Below are 21,973 nucleotides of genomic sequence, written 5' to 3'. Positions count from 1 at the left end.
GGATTCAACCTTTATAACAAAAGGGTTTGGAAGAAACCTAACTATGTCTATTTTCTTAAAAGAGAAGCATGAAAAAGAAGAGCTATTGCTTCCTCAGGTCTTCATGATTGGACATGATTGTATTTCATGTTATCATATATCTGAATGTATGTTTAGTTGATAATTAGTTTGGTGTTACAGAAATAGTGCTTTAGAAAGAACACACACAGGCTGTGTAACCACAATGTGGAAGAAGCACAAAGCCTAGCAAACAGCAGGCACTCAATAAATGCTGAATTTCTTCAAGGCAGACTATATCATAAGCAACTTAATCCACTTGTGAATCTAGAAGAGTTAAATAAAGTATGGCTTCAAATTCTAATTAGAGAACTTAATTTTCAATGCCAATACAATTAACAAGCTTTGGGACTAGTAAAAAAAAATTTAAGTTGAGAGCCATTGTCGCCGAGGATAAGAATATGAAATAGGTGGATAACAAAGGCCCTTACTTGTTTTCTTTTCATATTTTCTTTTTTTCACCCTTTATTTTTTTCAATGTTTCCTCATAGTTCCAACCAAACTTCTTTGTTTTCACATTGTGAAGTTGATATATAAAGAATCTGTTCCTCTCATCATTTTATTTTCTGGTCATTATATAATTAGACATGGAAAACAGAGGTAAACACACACACACACACACACACACACACACACACACATACACGATAGGCCTAGAGGAAACATTTCTGCTGATAAGTCTTGTACTTTAGCTTAGCTTTTATTTTTTATACCAGAGGCACTTTTGATTTTGGCATTATCAAATGACAGAAGACCTTCCCATTCAAAATGGTACCTCTCATTTGACAATAAACAAGATTTACCAATGCTTCGGGATACAAGAATCAGGTCTTTTGTGTGTGTGTGTGTGTGTGTGTGTGTGTGTATTCAAGATTTAAAGAGGAAACTTTTCAGGTTACAAAATATTCAAGGATAGAAAAATTTGTGTATTCAATAAACACATCAAGATAAATAGTAGGAAAAATTAAGATGAATTTAACTTAATGAGTTTAGTCACATTTTTTGTTTTACCTAATTATGTTTTTGAAACTTAGGAAAATTTGTTAGCAAACATAAAAGTAGAAAGAATTTTGTGTCATCTATTTTTCCCTGCCCACTCATCCCAACCTTTTTTTTTTTTTTTTTGTCTGGAATATTTCAAAACAAATCCCAGACATCATGTCTGGCTAATAATTTTTAAATAAAATGATTGACCCATAGGAAGGCCACTAGTAACCAATGAAGATAAAATACTTTTGTACTTCCTACTAATTTTACTTTAGGCTTTATTAATGATTTCTTAGACTGACACATGCAACTGAAGCATAAAAGTTTACACCTATGGCCACACTGCTGATCACAATAAGTCCATACTGGTCTAGGAAAACAGATTGGGACTCAGGCAGAAGTTTTTATTTTAGATTAATGCATTCTGATTTTCCTTTTTTAAGTAATCCTTAGTAACATTAGTTTGATAAAATGGAAAATTGAACAGCTAGATTACATAATCAATTAAATTCTACTTCAATGTCCATTATTAATTGATTCAAGCTTGCTAGTATGTTACTGCTCATAGTAATGGTGGGTAGAGGTTAGGCTCTGTTGTCCCAGTTGTTCTGGGCATTAGCTAACTTATTTTTCTCTAGTCTCAGGTAAGCTCTACCCCATAATTATGTAGGTTACCCTATACCCACAGGGTGAATGTTGGACACACTAACCTTACATTAAGAATTTGTCTAGATCGACTGTAATTCCTTAACTTACTAAGTAATTTTCTACTAAGTTGGTTTTAGGGGTTACACAATTGTGTCTATATACAACCTTATATAGTTATGGTATTTAGTTTCTAATCAGTATTAACCAAAGTATGGTTTCTCCATCCCCAATTTACCATACATCACAGTAACCAGTATGATATCATATCAACTAGTGTAGGCAATAAATTCTTTAACAATTCCTAATTTACAAAACCATATTTAAGAAATTTGTTACTTCTACTCATTGCTATTGAACACTTTTCTCCTAAAGCTATTAATATCAAAGCAGTAAGGAAAATATTATGTGTGGGATAAAAATTCAAGAATTTTGGTAAAAAAATTTTTTAATTAAAAAGGCAACATTTTAAAGTCTTGTATGATCACCAAAGAAGGAAGAAAAGAAAGATAAATAAGGGTGGAAAACTAAAAAAGAAAAACAAAAAAGAGTTTGTGACCAAATGAGGAAGGAGTAGAATTTATTTAAATTAAGATTCCACCTGGATTCTTTTCCTCTGATACTAACATCTTTGTAATCCTAAACCTGTATATATGAGCTAATTCAAACATATAAACATGGAAATGTTTAATTATAATTAAAAGCATCTTTATTCCAAATTGCAAAAAAAAAAAACCTCATAAATAAAACTTCACTGAATTAACTTTATAAAGAACGGCAGACCTTATGCTAGTGAGCTCTCAGATTTATAAATTTAAAAAGTGAGTGTGGAATAGAACCTGTGAGTACCTGTGCCTTAAAAACCAAAAGAGACTAAAATAGCCTCTTGTTGTAACAGGAATAGCAACACCAAGATTAAAAAGCCAGATTTACATTAAGGAAATACCTTCTGTGTTTGCTTTGAAAATTATTTTGGGAGAATGTAAGCAAAATCACTACTAAGAATTATAAGTGCGACCGCATTTACTTTAGAATGCATACATCTATCACGCAAATTCCTTTTATGAAGAAATGGAATCAGTGTTTATTCATATGAGTCTCCTGAGAATTCTGAATTCTTTAGCCCACAAAGTTCACATAGATCTCTTTTTATAATGGTGGATTTTGGATTGATCCACTTACCTTTAGTGTATAAGAATTCCAGTAAAGATGAGTTAACAGAGACTCATTCTAACAAGTTTCCTAGTAAAATAAAGTAGGAACAAGCAAAGAGACAAGGGACATTTAGAAAAAAAATCTTGGGTGATGATAGTCCTTAACTGGTAAGGAAAGAGGTCAAGTATAGTAGAGTGGGGGACTAAAATAAAAAAAAAAGACTGTCTTTGGAGAAAACTTCATGAATTAAGAAACTGCAAACATATAAATTTCTTCAGTCACTTTTACTATATATTTATGAAATTTATTTCCATTTAATGCAGATTTAAAATCTCTTATGCAACAAGTAACATTCTTTGCTAAATCTGAGATTATCTGAACTGCTATCTTTCAGAAATATTCTCTTGAAACAAAACAGATTTTCTTTGGCCAGAATGACTTAATTGGCCTACAACAAACCTATCACTAAGATCTGTACTTCCAGTAAAGATTTTGCAAGTGTAGCTGACTTACTTGGTGTTGCAATAATGAATCTCTATTTAGAGTTACTTTTACTACTCCCAGGGAGTAGCCTATTCTAACTTTCACTTCTTAGTTTCTGGGATTAAAAAAATAAATTGTAAAAATAAGGTCAACTTCTGTCAAATATCTAACTTTCAACTATTAAAAATTTATCTGATTATATATGAGAAAGCTTGAATACACTCATTTTTATTTTATTTTTTCAACTTTGACAAAGTCGCATAGTTCTTTTTGTTTTTAACTCCAACTAACTCATTATATTAAATTAAAAATAATCTAAAATAATCATCTTTGGAAAAAAAACAAAGTGAAGTTTTAGGGGAAAGTCATCCATAAATAAAAGTTGAAGCAAGAAAAACCTACAAAAACACATTTTACAGTAAAAGGTTATGAGAAGTACATGCAACTGTACCAGAATAATCTCCAGAAATTCTAGTAAAATAAACTTCTTTGGTATATTTGGTACATACAAATAACCCAGAATAATCTCCAAAAATTCTAGTAAAATAAACTTCTCTGGCTTAAAAACCAAAGGACACCAGCAATTATTTCATTTTCTAGATATCCAGGAACAATGTTAAAGCATTAGTATCTATTAAGTTATTCCTACTAAGAAATACTATTAATGAAAATGGATCTTGTCTATGTGTAAATATACATTTACCCTCCAATGAAAGTAAATGTCTTTTAAACACATTAAATGTTAGTATTCACCTTTCCGAAGAGTTATCAACATAAACATCACTAAATGCCTAAGAGATGCATTTTTAGCAAAGGCAGTATCACTTTTCATGAAGCAATACAAATGGCAATTTCTATCTGCAGACAGCACATACAGAATAATCACAACTTTTAATAACTGCCAGGATCATACTGTATGGGTCTAAATTAAGAAACCTCAACAAGAGACAGTCCGTCTAATGTGGCAAACAGATAAACACTTAACTTCTAAACTTTCGATTTGCTGTTCTCCACTGTAACTCATGACTCTGCTCTCACCACCTGCGCCCACAGTGACGTCTCCCGCCAGGCCCCCGCTGCAAGTGTATACACTCAGAGCACATGAAATAAAGGCTTTGTTGCTACCTGGAGGGAAAGTTCACGCATGAGACACTGCCTTACATTTCTGTTTTGTGTCAAAAGTAGCATGTCTGTTTTCTACTATTTTTCCTTGTTATTTACTTTTATCCTCACACTAACCCCAGAGTTTGGCAATTTTAGTATTGTTCCCATTTCAAAGACCCTGAGATGGGAAAATGAAGCTTCTCTCTCTGATCCAGTTAGTGAATGGCAGGGCCTGGTGCCTTCCCCACATCATCTCTAGCTTCAATATTCTCTCAATCCAATGTTTTCACAATTTCAAATTTCAACTAACAATCTACAGCCCCTTCCATATCACTTGTAAAGAGATGACCACTTCTATAAATTCCTCAGCTGCATTGGGATATGCCAAAGAAATGTTTAAGATGACAGCATCTTAGATCACCCCCCCAAACTTTAAGATGTCTCAGCATTATTTCATCAGTAATTTCCAACCTTTTCCCTATCACGTCACAAATAGATAATGATAGTATGTGTACAGCCACTGCTCAAGACCAGACCTGAACAACCAGGAGTTTCCACAGCAGCCTCAAGCCCTGTCCAGCCACCCCAGGGAGTGAGGGCATGAGGTGCTCACACCCCTGTACCTGTGTGCTGTACTGCAGGGGCACTCCAGCTGGCAAACTCTGATTTACAGTTCTAAAATTCCTACCATATATTCCCACTGGGCTGGACAAAAAGGTATATAAATCAGGGAGGTAATTTAAAAAATTACAGTGAAAACCTCAAGGTCTAACTCTTTACAGAGACAGTGGGTTGCTTCCTTTTCCTAACACTGACATTGGACATGTCCACTCAGCACCCCATAGAGGCTGTGGACAAATTATACCCCAATTCTTCTAGGTATCATGGTAGGAGCTACCTGAAGAACCAGAATTGCCAAATGATAATTAGTTTAATACTGCAAATCTACCACCACCAAAATAAAAAACTCTAAAAAACTAATGACTATATAAGACCTTCCCATATATTAAAGGGTAGCTCATTTGCTTTAACAGCTACATTTTAAAGACTCAAGATTTTTCTAGGTATTGCTGTTTTTTAAAGGGAAAACAAGGGAATCCCTGGGTGGCTCAGCAGTTTAGTGCCTCCCTTCGGTGCAGGGCATGATCCTGGAGTCCCAGGATCAAGTCCCACATCAGGCTCCCTGCATGGAGCCTGCTTCTCCCTCTGCCTGTGTCTCTGCCTCTCTCTGTCTTTCATGAATAAATAAATAAAATCTTTAAAAAAATAAAGGGAAAACAAAACATATCTAAAATCCTACCATCATATTTAAACCAACACAGTATTTAATACCACACATATTCCATTACCTAAATAGCTTTTTTTAAAAAAAATCTTTTTTTATGTCCTTTTCCTGGCTTTTCTTCCCCCTTTTTGCTTTTCTTCCTAGCTCTTGTTTTTTACTAAAGCATATTATGTATTTCAAATGTACTTGATTTGGGGAAAAAAAAGTCAGTGCTTTAATTAGAGCAAAAAGCACAAGATTAACAGCCCATTAAAATGCACAAGACTAAATGTGAACGTATCTGTTTATTTACAGCTTTTGATGTTTAAAATTTCAAATAAAATGATCTGTTCAATTGCTGTAGTTTTAAAAAATAAATCATTTTCCATTCTCTTCTAGAAAAAGCTGCAGCACAAATTAACAGAGTAATGAAAACATAATTACATTTAAAACATAATTTAGGGAACATCATGTACCTCTTTTAGATTAGTAAGCATAATATGTAATTGTTGGTAACAAAAGCCAACAAGAATGAATTACAGACATTTATATCTTAGGTTCGCATGCATCTTATAAAGACAACAAAAAACAGTAAGTTTTAAATTTTTACCCGACATGAATATAAACATATAAATAGGCAAACCCTCCCTTTATTTTTGCCCAAAATTTTTCTTCTATATTCAGTAAAAATTTTTTTACTTTTCAAAATATATGGCAGCTGTCAGTACAAATCTCTCACTTCTTTAACATGTACTTTTCATTCTACAATATACACAGTGTAGACATTATGATGCATTTTAAAATGGAACAATTTAATGTCAAACCCAAGTTGCTTCAATGTAACTAGAGAAGACTTAAAGCTAGCACTGTATCATAGCGAATTGCAGCATACATACTGTATTGCCCCGTGCTAGTCTGATATATGCTAGTCGGTACTGCCATGGTAGCGATGTTAGGTGGCGTTCCTTCTTCCTCTGATTTTTCTTCTTCAATCTTGGGAACACCAGGCACATCAGAGGAAAGTTCATTCAGTATTTTTCTAAAACATAATTTAACAACAGAAATAATCAAGATATTTGAATGAGATTTAAAACAGGAAAGTATAATGGATAAATTGGTTTGATACATAATTATTCTCCCTTTTTGGAGTGTCATTATATTAGGAAGTTTAAATAACTTACCTATAAGAGGGTCTTCGTGAAAGTATTTCTCTACGTTTATGAGAATCAATTACACCTTCTGATTCTGCAGACTCATCTGTCTCTGCAATTGTTGCTACCTATAATACAAGAGTTTCTGAAATGCATCATAAAATAGATGATCTCCTTCATTCAAAAAACGGTGCTTATGGGCCTCTGGGCAGCACTAAGCCGGGGCTGGGAAAGTGTCTAGCACCGCAACACAGTGAACCTGCACTAGTACACTGCACATCTGCCTTAGGAGAGGGAGCACACACACACACACACACACACACACACACACACACACTTCAGTGTACAGCAGGTATGGCTCGGGTGATAAATACTACAGGGATGCAACTCAAAGTGGTTGGAATGACTGAAGCTTCACAGGAAAGGATTACATAAAAGCTACATAAGACCGAAGAAAAGATCTCCACCCTGAACCTACTCTTACAAATCCATTAGGGATGGAGTGAGCTAGTGACAAAGGAAGAATAAAGCATCTTGACCTCCTTGCCCTCTTCACAATACCACTGCTTACTTGAGCTGCATTTTCAAACTAGACATTAGATAGGTTCAAAGAAGCAAACAAGTAAATAAGCCTGATTAAAGTTAGGAATTATATGACATGAAGGAAGGGGGGGCTTGATGTGGTTAAGTCTTGAAGGTCAAAATAAGGAAAAAAGAAAGATCAGAGTTTTAAGCATGATTTCATTTCTCAAAGCACATAAAAATCACATGATTTTAAGGAAAGTCTGAAAACGAAAGTAATGAATCTCTACAATAACATGAGAGCTCTCAGTATGTTTAGCCTTTATTATTCAGGGCCTAGGGGTTCTGAGTTTATAAAACTCACTTTACTTAACTTTACAATTACAGGAGAATTTGATTCAGGCAAAATCAAAAGAATTTATTTAAATGTCAACAATGCATGCAGGAATATATATTTCTCAAGGCACACTGATATACAGATTCATTTACACAATATGGCCACACATTCTGGTCATGGACGCCCTACACATAAGTACACGAACCAATGAATAGAACTTAGAAAAAATGTTGCAATCAGCAATCATATATCGCCACCAAACATTGATCACTTTCACACGTCTCATATACTCATAACCCCTTATGTGAGGTAGGATACTATTTTATCCATTTTAGAAATGTGAAAGTTGAAGTTCATGCACACAAAGTGACTTGACCATTGTTCAAAAAGTGGGAACTCTAAGACTCAAGATCCACTGGCACTTAACCTCTACAAAGATAATTAAATCACCTACTTAACAAAATCAAAAAAAGCCTACTGAATATAATACTTTCAATAGCAGCCAAGTTCCTTTTTTTATTATTTTTTATTGGAGTTCAATTTGCCAACATATAGCTTAACACCCAGTGCTCATCCCACCAAGTGCCCCCCTCAGTGCCCATCACCCAGTCACCCCAACCCCCTGCCCACTTCCCCTTCCACTACCCCTTGTCCAGAGTTAGGTGGGAAATGTTTTGTCACCCTCACTGATATTTTCACTCCTTTCCCTTTATTCCCTTTCACCAATTTTTATATTCCCCAAATGAATGAGACCATATAATGTTTGTCCTTTTCCAATTGACTTATTTCACTCAGCACAATACCCTCCAGATCCCTCCACGTTCAAGCAAATAGTGGGTATTTGTCGTTTCTAATCAATAGCAGCCAAGTTCAAACTTGAGCAGAAATATCTGCACCCCAATAAAAGTCATGATTCAAAAAGGAGAGTGGAAGGACTTTCTTGTTTTTTTGTTTTTTTTGACTTTCTTGTTTTATAATCAGGGTCAGAAAGAGTCAGAAACTCTTGGAATCAAGGGTCATTATGGGAAAAAAAGAGACAATGCTAAGAATGATTCTTACTCTTTTGAAAAGATACTTGTGCAGCAAAGTAAGTTTTTAATGTATGTGGATTTATTACTTCAAATATCATGTTGCAGCCTTTATCCTTATTCTGCAATAAATTTTACTCATATATGCAAGAGACAAGACTGATTAAGTGTGCACACCTATGTTTTCCTCACTGATCTTTGTGTCATCAACTATGTTCAAATAATTTCAACATCTAAAGGATAACTGACCTCAAAAAGGACAAATAAATTCAATAATCAAGAAAACTATGCTTTAAAAAATGCATACTTACACCTATCAGAATGGCTAAAATCAACAATAGAAGAAACAATAAATGTTGGTGAGGATGTGGAGAAAAAGGAATCCTGTGCACTTTTGTTGGGAATGCAAACTGATGCAGCTACTGTGGGATACAGTATGGAGGCTCCTCAAAAACTAGAAAATATGATTACCCTACAATCCAGCAATCATACTACTAGATATTTACCCACAGAATACAAGAACACTAATTCAAAGAGATACATGCATTACTTACAATAGCCAAATTGTGGAAGCAGCCCAAGTATCCATCAAGTGATAAATGGATAAAGAGGATGCGGTATATATGTACAATGGAATATTATTTAACCATAAAAAGGAATGAAACTTTGCTATTTGCAACAACATGGATGGAGCTAGGGAGTATGATAATGCTAAGCTAAATAAGTTAGAGAAAGACAAATACCACATTATTTCATTCATGTGGAATTTATGAAACAAAACAAATAAGCAAAGTGGAAAAAAGGGAGAGAGAGACAAACCAATAAACAGCCTCTTAACTATAGAGAAAAACTGATGGTTACTAGAGGGGAGGTGGGTGGCGGAATGGGGGAAATAGGTGATGGGGACTAAGGAATGTACCTGTTGTGATGAGCACCAGGAGCTGTATGGAAGTACTGAATCACTATATTGTACACCTGAAGCTAATATTACACTTAGTATGTTAACTAAGTGGAATTAAAATAAAAACCTTAAAAAATTTAGCTTCAAGAAATGTTAAGGACTTGTGATCAACTCTGATAATAATAAATAATAAAACACACATCTGGATCACAGTCACAATAACCTGTCTACAAAAACCAAGGTTTCATCTGAGAGGGGTGAGTGATGTAGAAGCATAATACTAAGGTGACAAAGATATCCTATGTTTCCTACAAGTTAGAGATACTGAATTAAACAAAAATAAACTTAAATTTCCACCCACCTACTAATGTGAGTATTCATGAAAACGGTAATCTTTATATTACTCTGTTAATCAAACATCTTCAGAGAATCCTCAAAATATTTTTAAGCTCCACTGGAGAGCTTTGCTAAATAAATCTAAATTTGTGCACAGTGCAACAACTCGAAGAATTACTCATCTGGCAATTACTCATCCTATAAATCAAGAGCTAACAACAAACTGCAACTCTTAAGTCAAATCTATGTGTCTAGCAGGGCACAATGCACTTCACATAGGAAAAGGAAATTCCTCCAAATTTCTAATAAAAAGACGTGAGCATAAAAGCTATACAAAATGATAAATGAATTAATAAAAGGAAAAAAAAACACTGAAGAAAGTCAAAGGCAAATCATCTAGGAAGGAAGCTAACCTGAACAGTTTGTATTTGTGGTGACTGAATAACCGATGGCTGTGGTGTCTGAATTATTCCCTGGACATGAACAGTTTGGCCCGAAGGTAACTGTACTAGAGTTACAGCTGGGGAGCCTCTTCCGGTGCCTGATCCAGCTACAGAAACCTGCAAAATGATCATCATTGAGGATTACGCCTGGATCATTTTCTGTTCTTTTTGCTTTTTAAAAGAAATACCATTCACTATTATGAGTGGCCATTTTTTTCCCTTCCTTCTGCTTCTGAGAAATGCCAAGCACACTGGGGTACTTACCATTAGGAGGTGGTTACTGTCCTGGAACAGTCATTCTCTGATGTGATAGATATTAAAGAACCCATGCTCCTCACTTTCGGTTCCCATGCTTCGGTGGCTAAGAATGTTCTAAGCACAAAGTTCTAAAGCAGTTAAACTACCTCACTACAACCTCGTGACCACTAACAGTGAATCCTTATTTAGGCCAGAGTATAAACTACCCTAACTTTCTCAGAGAAATTGGAGAAAGAACTTAAATATGGTGAATTGTTTTTTAATAAATGAAAAATTTGAAATACGATATACTGGTATTACTCCAGATGCAAGCTAATGCTTTATCTCTACTAACAAAAATCACAGTTACTTTTATGTCCCCATAATCACAAAATGGCACAGGCCAGAGGAATTCCAGGACTTCTCATGCCCTTAGTGTGTCTGATCCAGAGAACGCACATGCCTTAGAGCTGGCATGTCCTTACACCGTTCCTCCTCACTAGCTCCAGCAACTACAGAAAGGGCCAGAGTCATCACTTAGCTTGCACAAAGAGAGTAAAGCCATCTCCCAGCACCCCTGAGGACTTTCAACAGAGATCCCTACCAGCAAAACACAATACCTCCACCCCCCTGGATTCAAAACCTACCAAGTTTTCTTTTTTTTTTTTTTCCTGTGAAGTTTTCTAATTAGTAAACAACTTAATCCTATAGGCCAGTGTAATCTTAGAAATTTTGCCTCATTTTACTGTTTTCACTATTCATTATGACTTGCTCAAAAGAGTCAAAAACTTAGGGAATGAAATAAGCTACCAATTTTTATCATGAATGGTAGTAGAACCAAAAGATCTAAAACAAACTTTGAAGGAAGCCTCTGTATAGGGCCTCACTCTAAGAAACACCAATGATTTCCAATCTACTTATACTTTAAAACAATTATTAAAAATTGGGTTTATAACAAATAATTGTAAGATTTATTTATAAATTTCCTTAGAAAGCAAACTTCTTTGGTAATCTAAAGTAAAAATCTTTCACCCATGCAAGACAGCATATGTGATGAGCATTGTACTAGATGCACTAGGGTAGAAAGTAGAATTGATAAAATTAACACCTAAGAAACAAAAGCACACCAAAAAGTATAGAACAAATTGCTCCATTGTACAGGCCATGAAAGTCATGGGAGTACAGAACAGAAAGATCAGAATGGGTCTGAGCAATAAGTACAGGCTTTGTGTAGAAGTCACAGCTTGAGCCAGGCCTACATAATAGACGGAAAACAGCGGAGACACCCAACATGTAGCCCAAAGGGTAATTTTAGCACACTTGCCCCTCAAGTATTATCGTCTACCTTAGATTTTAGAGGAAAGAAAAAGATTATGCCATAGTAAAACCAATAAATTTAACAACCAGAAGTTAAAAAAAAAAAAAAAACTACACACACACACACACACACACACACACACACACACAAAGCAGCACAGAAGATAAACCTATATGAATAAAAAGGCTTCCACCTCTTTGTGGACCAACTTCCAAAAGGTACTCCTTTTGCCACACAATAATTCTCAAACTTTTTTTGTCTCTCAGGATACTTTTACATTCTTAAAAATTACTGATGACTCAAAAAGTTTTTGTTTAGGGATGCCTGGGTGGCTCAGCAGTTGAGCATCTGCCTTCAGCTCAGGGTGTGATCCTGGAGTCCTGGGATCAAGTCCCACATCAGGCTCCCTGCAGGAAGCCTGCTTCTCCCTCTGCCTATGTCTCTGCCTCAATCTCTCTCTGTGTCTCTCATGAATAAATAAATAAAATCTTTAAAAAAAAAACAAAGTTTTTGTTTACCTGATTTATATCTAGTAGGTGCCCTAAACGTTTAACAGTTTTAGGGAAAGGAGAACCTTGATTTAAAATGTTTGCTGATGTCTGCAATGTAAAAACTCCAACTATTGGCAGGTTTCAATTTACCAACAGATGACGCTGAACACAAAGTTGGGAAATGATGCAGGCAGTTGGCTCTTACAAGACAGTATACCACTGGTTATATGTGTCAATATTTACCATATTAGAAATTAAAACTGAAAAAGTTTTATACCTCAAAAAAATTCCACTATTTATACTAACATAAACAAATTTTATTAAAAATAATTAATTTTCCAAAAACAGAAAATTAGTGACCAGACTATCAATGTTTTACTTTATTTTATTTTTTATTCTATTTTTTAAAAGATTTTATTTATTTATTCATGAGACACACACAGGCAAAGACACAAGCAGAGGCAGGCTCCCTGCAAGGGAGCCCGATGTGGGACTCGATCCCAGAACTCCAGGATCACTTCCTGAGCCAAAGGCAGACACAACCGCTGAGCCACCCAGGCGTCCCAATGTTTCACTTTTTTAAAAACTCTTTTAACATCGGTTTAGTTAAAATTAGCTAAATTCTCATACCTACTTGTACACTGAATGTGCTGCAATATGTTATTTTAGTTGATCTATGAAGAAAATTTGGACCTCACGCAGATAAACCATCAGAAAAGGAAGAGTATTATAATAGCTCTTCCCAAAAAACATGGATATTATTGTTTGTTACTACACCAAAACTCAACATGTGGTTGTTTCATAAAGATTAGTTACAATGTGGAATCTGAAGTACCAGTTATATTAAAATCCGCTGACCAACCCTGCACTTTGAATGGATCCCATGCATGATTCTGTAACATCATGCAGTAGTTATTTGGAAAATATTGGCTCACTGAGTTAAGCACATCTCCCAAATGCTGACATATTTCATGATACTTTATCAGAAAACCTCATTCATTAAAATCAACAGCAATCTTATCAGAACACTATAAATACTGAAAAGCTATCAAGCTCACAATGGCAGACACAGGATTTCCAAAATTCAAAACTTCTGCTTAAAAGCTTGAATTTTATCATTGACAATAAACACTGTCAGTCATTTTCCTTTAAGTGACAAGCCCACTTCATTTGCTTTCAAGAAAACATTTTCCAAACACTCAAGTTTGAATAGCCATAGTTTGGCTATTGGCCATTGTTTTGAAAAAAACTGATATCCTGTGGGGAAAAACCCAGCTAGTCCATTTCACCACTCAAACAAGTATGTGTTTTTCTTCAAGAACACCATCAGTCTTTGCTACACAGCAGAAATGTTTTCAGCAAACACACCAATTTCATAACACAGAATATTGAAATGTACTCAAGGGTCAAGGTTTGCTACAACTGGTAACATTTACCACCTTACTGGGGTTTTGTAAATGAAACTGACTTTATTTTTTTACCTGCAAGTGAATGATAGTGAAGAATACAATGATTACTGGTATAGTTTGATGCGCGCTACAGATTTGATTCATGCTAAGGTGCCAACAGCTTTACCCCCCTTCTGCTGTTTTTACACCATCAGTGTAAATATCAATACAGAGAAAAAGGACAAATAAATCTTACCATTATTATGAAAACAGCATGGTCCTTCCAAACCTCCTGAAAATCTCCTCAAAGTCCTTCCTGGGGTCTCTAAACATTTTGAAAACTGCTGCTCTATCCCAATGTAGCCCTGGCTCACAGTGTGAACTGAGCACTGAAGCAGGCTGTGCTTTCAACTACACCACAGCAGCACAGCCAGACCACGGTATCCAATAAGCTTGATAGAGAGTTTGCTTGTCAGAGACTGGGTGAAATATAATATGGATTATACTCAAGAGTACAAGTATTATAGACTGGACCTGTGGATTGAGATGCCACATTCACTTTTTGTGGGGAAATACCCCAGCTTTAAAGACATTAGATATTCTGAAGAATTGAACAACTCAAGAAAGATCTGTGAGGTTTTGATAAATATAAATCATGCTTTAAGTTGCTTTAATTACCTTTGAAGTATAATTTTCAAGATTTTAAATTATTAAATGATCACTCATATCAAAATGGCTTAGTGTCAAGAACACCTGCTATGGAAAGGGAGTTGCAGCTACTAACACAAAACTGTACTCCTAGAATTCTGGAGATAAGTTATAGGAATTCTATCACTACAATGAAACTTTTCTATATCCAAACTCTGGGCAGCACAAAAGCTCATGAGACAACTCTTTTGTTAAACCACAGAAATACAGGCTGGGAACCTGCACAGATGACATACCCTAGGGAGAGAATTCAGATGTATCCTTAAAACAAAAACAAAAATCCTTAGATCTAGAGACATTCTATATTCAGACATTCTATTCTCACTGGTTTTGCCAAAAACTGGTGACTAGTCTTTAGCTGTATTGGTAAAGTTAACAGGCTAAACTTTGATGTTATTAATTAAAAAAAAAATTCATGTGGCTCCCTCCCTAAGCATCTTAGTATTACTATACTATTATACTGACCATGGGCCATAACAGAATCTACAGCGTCCTTAAAGTAGGGTATTGTACACAGATGGCATAGAAGGAACATTGGCAATGATTCGAGAACATGCATGGAGGCTCCAAAACCAAAAGTGAGCCAATAAAGAAGCATCTTTTTTGTTTTGTGTAAAGTGGTAGATTCAGTTTTAGGTAGGCTAGGTTGAAAGCAATGATAGGGCAACTAGGTAGAAATGTTAATAAGCAAGGAGAATTATGTGACTGATGCGTTAGAACCAGAAAACAAAGATCTGAGAAATGCTAAGAAAGAGCAATCTTTTAAGAGTACTATAATTACTTTATTCATAATGTACAAATAGAATTCTAAAGAAGCTCTGGAAAAAGATAATAGTTTTTCCTAAAAGACACTAGGGATACAAACTTCAGTTCATCTGAACTGAAATATGCATACTGTAGGCAGAAATAGAGAAACACTTCTTATAAACATCAAATATTCATTCCAAGACTTAAAATGCAAAAAAAATATCACAGAAACAGGTCATCTTTATGAATTAACTCAGTCTTTTAGTCTCTTGACAAATATTTATCAGGAGCCTGCTGTGTGGACCAGTCTAAACAGTAGGGCTATCACAGTGAACAAGAGAAGTTTCTGCTCTCCTAAATCAGGAGACAGAAAATAGATCAAAACAAATACATCATTTTTGGTGTTATTAAATTCTTTAAAGAAAAATGAAGCAGGGTAAGCGATCAGAGAGTGACAAGGCAGGGGTAGTTTGGAAGGAAGCTAATCAAAATACACTTGTTGGAAAACTTCTCAGAGGAGGGAACGCTTGCATAAAAAGCCTAAATGAAGGGAAGGAAAAGGCCATCGGAAGATCTATCAGCATATTCATCACCTTCTAATAGTCATGTAGGCAGCTGTTCGAAAAACAGAAAAATAAAAATGGGTATATTTTATATTTCATAATTTTTATATTTTATGAGACTCTAAAAGTGTGTAGAATGAACTCATAGTAAACATATTTACCTTTTCTTCCAGATCCCCTGAATAATCCTCTTCTATAGGATGCCTGAAACATAGATTATGCTGATGCCACCACATCCACCAACAACCCCACTATAGACAGTAGTTGATCTGAAGTTAAGATGATGCAATTGACAGCCTTACTTGGCTTTGCAATTAAAAAATCCGTATAATGACACTCGTAACTGGGAAAACCTCACAATGTTGTAACAGCACTTGATTAGCACCTAGTAGACTACCTCCAATCCGTAGCTAGGTTCTCTTAAGATGGGGTTTATGATGTCATAGAACAGCTGCAAATGTCACAGAGCTACTGGGCCTGCATTCAAGACAGTTAATAAAGGATGGGGGGAAATGTGAACTCACAATATACAGATTTCACTATCACTTCTGCTCCTGAGAAATAAAATCTGTATCTTACCTATTTTAATCCTAAGGGCTACAATTAAAGTCCACTAATACTCTAAGCAAGAAGTTGAAAACTACCTCGATTTCTGTGTATTAAGATTCTTAAGAGTCTGTTTCTTTTGTGAGAAAAAAAAGTGTTCAATATTTCAAATATTTTAAGGTTTGAAAACAGGAGAATAATGAAAGTGAATACTTGAATAAAGATGCAAAATATATTTTTTTAAGTTGTGTTTAATTGCACTAAATGAAGACAACACAAAATGAAAAATGTAGAGTTGGTCTCATTTTAGTGTCTTTCTCGCTGAGTTTTTTTTTTTTTTTTTTTTTTTTAGTGGGGCTAACAGACTGCAAAATTCCATGAAGTTAAATTTTACCTTGAGAATTTCAGTTGAACATATTTATGGATAACAGAGTTAGCTAGCTAAGACTATTTTTGTATCTGCTATGTTAAAATTCTAAAGAGAACTACATGGGAATGCTGTTGCCTTACATGCTTCCTGTATGTGTAGAGCATAAACAAATACTGTCTGAAATCTATAATCTGAATAAAATGAGAAGGGGGAAGTGGATCGCTGTTTCTGGTATCGTAAATATAAATGGTGGGTCTGGGTGGCTCAGTCCCTTAAAACGTCTGCCTTCAGCTCAGGTCATGATCCCAGGGGTCCTGGGATGGAGCCTCAGTCTGGCTCCCTGCTCAGTGGGGAGTCTGTCTCTTCCTCTCCCTTTATCCTTCCCCCAAATTGTGCATGCATGCACTCTCTCTCACTCTCATTCTGTTTCAAATGAATAAAATCTTTTAAAAAATTCTCCTCTTGAAAGCAAAGCAAATATCAGAATTATATCATTCTTAATCGTTCAGTCTGTTTTGATTATACTTCCAATAGACAGTGATGATCTTTTGAGCACAAATTAAAATCAGGGGTTCTTTATCCTTTGAAAAGCCATGCTGGGGGGACCACCTGGGTGGCTCAGCAGTTGAGAGTCTGCCTTAGGCTCAGGGCCTGATCCTCGGGTCCTGGGATCGAGTCCCCACAGGGCTCCCTACAAGGAGCCTGCTTCTCCCTCTGTCTGTGTCTCTGCCTGTCTCTCTCTTTCTCTCTCTCTCTCGCTCATGAATAAATAAATAAAATCTTTAAAAAAAGACAAAAAACCTAAAAAAAAAAAAAAACCTAAAACAACCAAAAACAATGCTCTAGCTCATTTGTTTTTCCTATCTAATCTATATAGTATTTTGAATGTCCTATTTGTAGCGGTTGGAACATCATTTTATATTCTAACCAATATGAAATGTTTCACTTGTCATAACTATATTTTTAAAGTACTATGAAATGAATATTACATTTGTAGAAGTCAGAATTCATTTAACTCCAAAACTTTCAAATATCAATCCTATATTTGGTTTCAGTGAGACTAAAACTAAAACTGGTCATAGTAACTAGCCAGATGCAAGTAGTTAAGTGTAATAATGAAGCTACAGTGAGATCCTGAGCCCAAAGTGGTATTTACCCAGGAGATATAAGAACAAACAATAACATTAAAACTGCTCTTAACAATAATACAGCTAATTTCTAATAATGAATAAGAAATGTATATGCCAAAGGCGAGAAACCACAAAATGAATGCCTAAAACCACTTACTAGCCAAGCTTCATGTTAATCTTTATTTCCGAGCAAAAACCTCTATAGTGTCTATGAAGTAAACTTCGATTCACTTGAATTATTTTATTTCTTCTTTAGATTCCATTATGCACTCTACTCTTTATTACCAATAACTTGGTAAGTCCTAAGGAGTATTGAATTGGCAAAAATGAAAATCAACAAACAAACCACCAAAAAAACCTTAAAAATAGTAATATTAGGGTTGGCTCATGTAGAAGAAAGTGTGACTCAATCTTAGGGTCAAGGATTTGAGGCTCACCTTGATGTAAAGATTACTTTAAAAATAAATAAACTTCTTAAAAAATAGAAATAATAAATAAAAATACAGTACGTACATACAATGGAATATTATTCAGCCTTTTCTTTCCTTACAAAGGAAAAGAATGCTATCGTACTATGACATGGATAAACCTTGAGGACATTATGCTAAGTGAAGCAAGCCAGTCACAAAAAGACATATGCTGATGGCAACTACTTATCTGAAGTATCTTAAAGTAATTAAGTTCACAGATGGTAGAATGGTAGTTACCAGGGATGAAGGCAGAGGTAAAAATAATGTTTTTATGTAATGGATGTAGAGCTTTAGATTTGCAAGATGAAAATGTTCTGGAGATCTGATCACAGCAATGTGAATATCCTTAACACCACTGAACTGCACACTTAAACTTGTTAAGACTGCAGATTTTATGTATTTTTTTACCACCCCCCCCCAAAATACTAATAACTATGGTTCCATATTTGGTGGATATAATAATTAACTGGCTTCTTGCCAGGAAAACACTCAATAAATTGATCTTGCCAAAGGTAATGGGACTGATTTCTTCATCATCTTATAAAACATAATTCTAAAGCTCTGGAAAAAAAAAATTCTAAAGCTCTGGGTACTCTCATACTCTTGGCCCCAAACTGATGGTTCTATACATAAGAATGGTTACTGGTGCCAGAGGTTATACGGAAACAATTACTAATGCTTCAAAATGGATAAAATTTAAATTTTCTATGCTCTTCACATATCCCAAATCAGAAGCTGAGTTGGGATTTAAATATGGAACTATCTTAATCTGCCACTGAATAATGAAGAAGAAAACAGTATATAGTACATATATAATATGTACTGCATAGTACTATTTATGTGTGTGTGTATAGATACATATACACACAATATACACATATGCACATATACAGTTCTCTACAGTAACAATATATAACATATATTTACTATTATATTTAATTATTATGGAATCGCCAAGGTAATGCCCTCCATATGGTCTGGTTCAACACTAAGTACCCTATATATTACAAGTAATAAAGAGTAGAGTGCATAATGGAATCTAAAGCCAGATCCAGATCACCTTGGTTCTAATTTTGGCCTTGCCTCTTACTAGTTGTGTGACCGATGACAAGTTGCTCATTCAGTCCCTCTATACCTTACTTTCCACAACTGTTATGGAGAATGAAAACAGTACCCTTTTCTACAGAGGACAGAGGCAAGTGCCTGGCATATACTGAATATTCAATATTCACTTTTCTTATTTTTATTATTGTTGCATTTAAATAATTTAGTCAAGAATTTAGAGTTTAAACAATTTACATGTTTTAGTCCTTTGATTTGGAAAGATTAAAATACTTTTTAAAGTATTCCTCAAAATTCAGGTGGTGGAAGATGAATCAAGGATTTATATAAAAATAAGTCAAAATCTGAATCAGTGACAAAACATGGCTAGGTCAAGTTGAATCCTTAAGTTTTTTTAGTTTTAGTCCAAAGGTCCGAGTTCATACACAGGCAAGCCTAAATATTTAGCTGCTAAATATGGTCTTAACATGAATATTAAATATTTAGCTGCTAAATTTGGTCTTAACATGAAATCCAAAATCTAGTAATAAATCATATTTTAGATTTTCAGAGCCAAACAAAATGGCATAAAGAAATTCTTACAATGTTTTAAAATCCCTAAAAGAAATCCAAAGTACAAAAACTTAGGAGCATAAAACATACCATTTAAAATAAGTTCATGGCACCATATCAGAATGTTGCTTATAAAACAACTATGAATTATCTTTCCTTTTCTGTAACCTCTAGAGGCCTATTTAAGCATAGTAAGTAGATTTTTTTTTTAAAGATTTTATTGGGCAGCCCTGGTGGTGCAGTGGTTTAGCGCTGCCTTCAGCCCAGGGCCTGATCCTGGAGACCTGGGATCGAGTCCCACGTCAGGCTCCCTGCATGGAGCCTGCACAGGGAGCCTACTTCACCCTCTGCCTGTGTTGTCTCTGCCTCTCTCTCTCTCTCTCTCTGTCTCTCATGAATAAAATAAAATCTGAAAGAAAGAAAGAAAGAAAGAAAGAAAGAAAGAAAGAAAGAAAGAAAGAAAGAAAGAAAGAAAGAAAATCATAGAGAAAAGGGTAAAAAGAATAACTATGTTTACACTCAGTTATTTTTCCATTACTGCTAGTGACAAACCATGTTTTACTAAAACTACGAAGAACCTGGAATGTCAAACAAAAGTGCCCAAACCTCAGAGAAAAATCATTATAAATGACAGAAAATCTAACAATCTCTCCGCTATAACTAATTTGTATGCATTTTTATCACAAGTATAAAAACAAAATCTTTTTCTGAAATTTGATTGCTTTAAGTTATCTTTGAGATATCAAATTTTACACAAAGTATTATCACTAGGATGAAATCATAGACTCCATTCTAAAGTCAAAAACTAACCAACCTTTAAAGAAATATACTGGCTATTATATATAAAATTACAAAATAAGAGTACAGATATTTTAAAAATTCTTGTTCAAATTGAACAAAAGGCCACTACTATTAGCTCACAAATTACATTTAACTTACATCTCTCAAGCCTTGAATTACCTTCAAGAGTAAGTTACATTTCAAAACAGTATATTTTCTTCAATTAGTTGACTAACGAACATTATACAACACAGATTTAGCATTTACTGAAAAAAATTAGTTTTACTTTCTCCAACTTTTGTTCATTTTTAGAGAGAATTCTAAGTGAAGTAAAACATTATATTAAAAAATTAGATTAAGGCAATGAAAAAGTACCGGAGGAAGGATTATATAAAAATAAGGAGCAGTATGAAGTCAATACCGAAATAAAAATATTTACCTCAAAATCTTAAGAGGAACATTTTTCTCCTTCAGTAAGAGTTCCTCAAGTAAGGGAATTAGTATTTCAAAGTTGAAAAACAAGATTCAATTGAACACTAAGTGTAAATTAGATTTACTGAGCTGATAGTAAATATACCAAATCAACCGAACACAATGCAGACCGTCTTTAATATGCTGCTGACCCATTATCAAGAGCAAATGTTGCTTTTGTTTTGTTTTCTGATAGCCATCCATAGCCTTCTGGGTCTTATTCAGGACAAGAAGATAGAATTTTGGCACAGCTGGCCAAAGCAATGAGAAATGTCATTCCAATTTCCCACCAGATTGAAAAAGAAAACTTACAAGTTATACATTAAAATGTATCCTTTGTTAAATCATTCCTATTTCAATTCCTCACTGCTTGCCAGACCCACTTTATTCTGAGGTGCTTCTTTACATATTGTTTGCATTTAGAACACATGGAATAAGAAAGGAGATTAGCAGAGTATCATCCTCAAACAACATTCCCTAGTGGTTTTCTCTGCTCCCTAGTCTCGGTTCCAAAAATACACAGGCCCTCAGGAAGGTTAAATTTTATACTAGAACAAATTGTCCTGAGGCACTGTGCTGACCTTGATGATCTCCAGAGCTTCCTTCAAGCTCTATGACTTCTGTGAGTCTGCTCCTTTCATCTTTGCTAACACTCTAAGAACTGGTCATTTACACAGAAGAGTTATTTTGCTCTTAGAGTTGAGGGGCCAAACTCAGGCCCATAGGC

The 21,973-nt window shown here is 34.8% G+C and overlaps 1 protein-coding gene across 24 annotated transcripts in view; it reads right to left on the bottom strand.

Moving 5' to 3' along the window:
- CREM (cAMP responsive element modulator) overlaps window positions 1-21,973 on the bottom strand; it is a 74,600-nt gene that overhangs the window by 23,600 nt on the left and 29,027 nt on the right. For 9 of the 24 annotated variants that reach the window (XM_077896619.1, XM_077896615.1, XM_077896617.1 and 6 more), the window contains 3 exons: window positions 10,384-10,530; window positions 6,877-6,974; window positions 6,592-6,734 (listed from right to left, as the gene is read on the bottom strand). In XM_077896619.1, the coding sequence (XP_077752745.1) occupies window positions 6,592-6,734; window positions 6,877-6,974; window positions 10,384-10,530 (388 nt within the window). Of the gene's footprint in view, window positions 1-6,591; window positions 6,735-6,876; window positions 6,975-10,383; window positions 10,531-10,677; window positions 10,833-16,026; window positions 16,277-21,973 lie in introns of those variants that run through there. The other 15 variants (XM_077896629.1, XM_077896621.1, XM_077896624.1 and 12 more) reach the window with 7 other exon arrangements.

Source organism: Canis aureus, chromosome 5, assembly GCF_053574225.1.
Source record: "Canis aureus isolate CA01 chromosome 5, VMU_Caureus_v.1.0, whole genome shotgun sequence".
Classification (NCBI taxonomy): domain Eukaryota; kingdom Metazoa; phylum Chordata; class Mammalia; order Carnivora; family Canidae; genus Canis; species Canis aureus.
The sequence above is the reverse complement of the archived record's forward strand: the minus strand, read 5'-3'. Positions and strand labels throughout refer to the sequence as shown.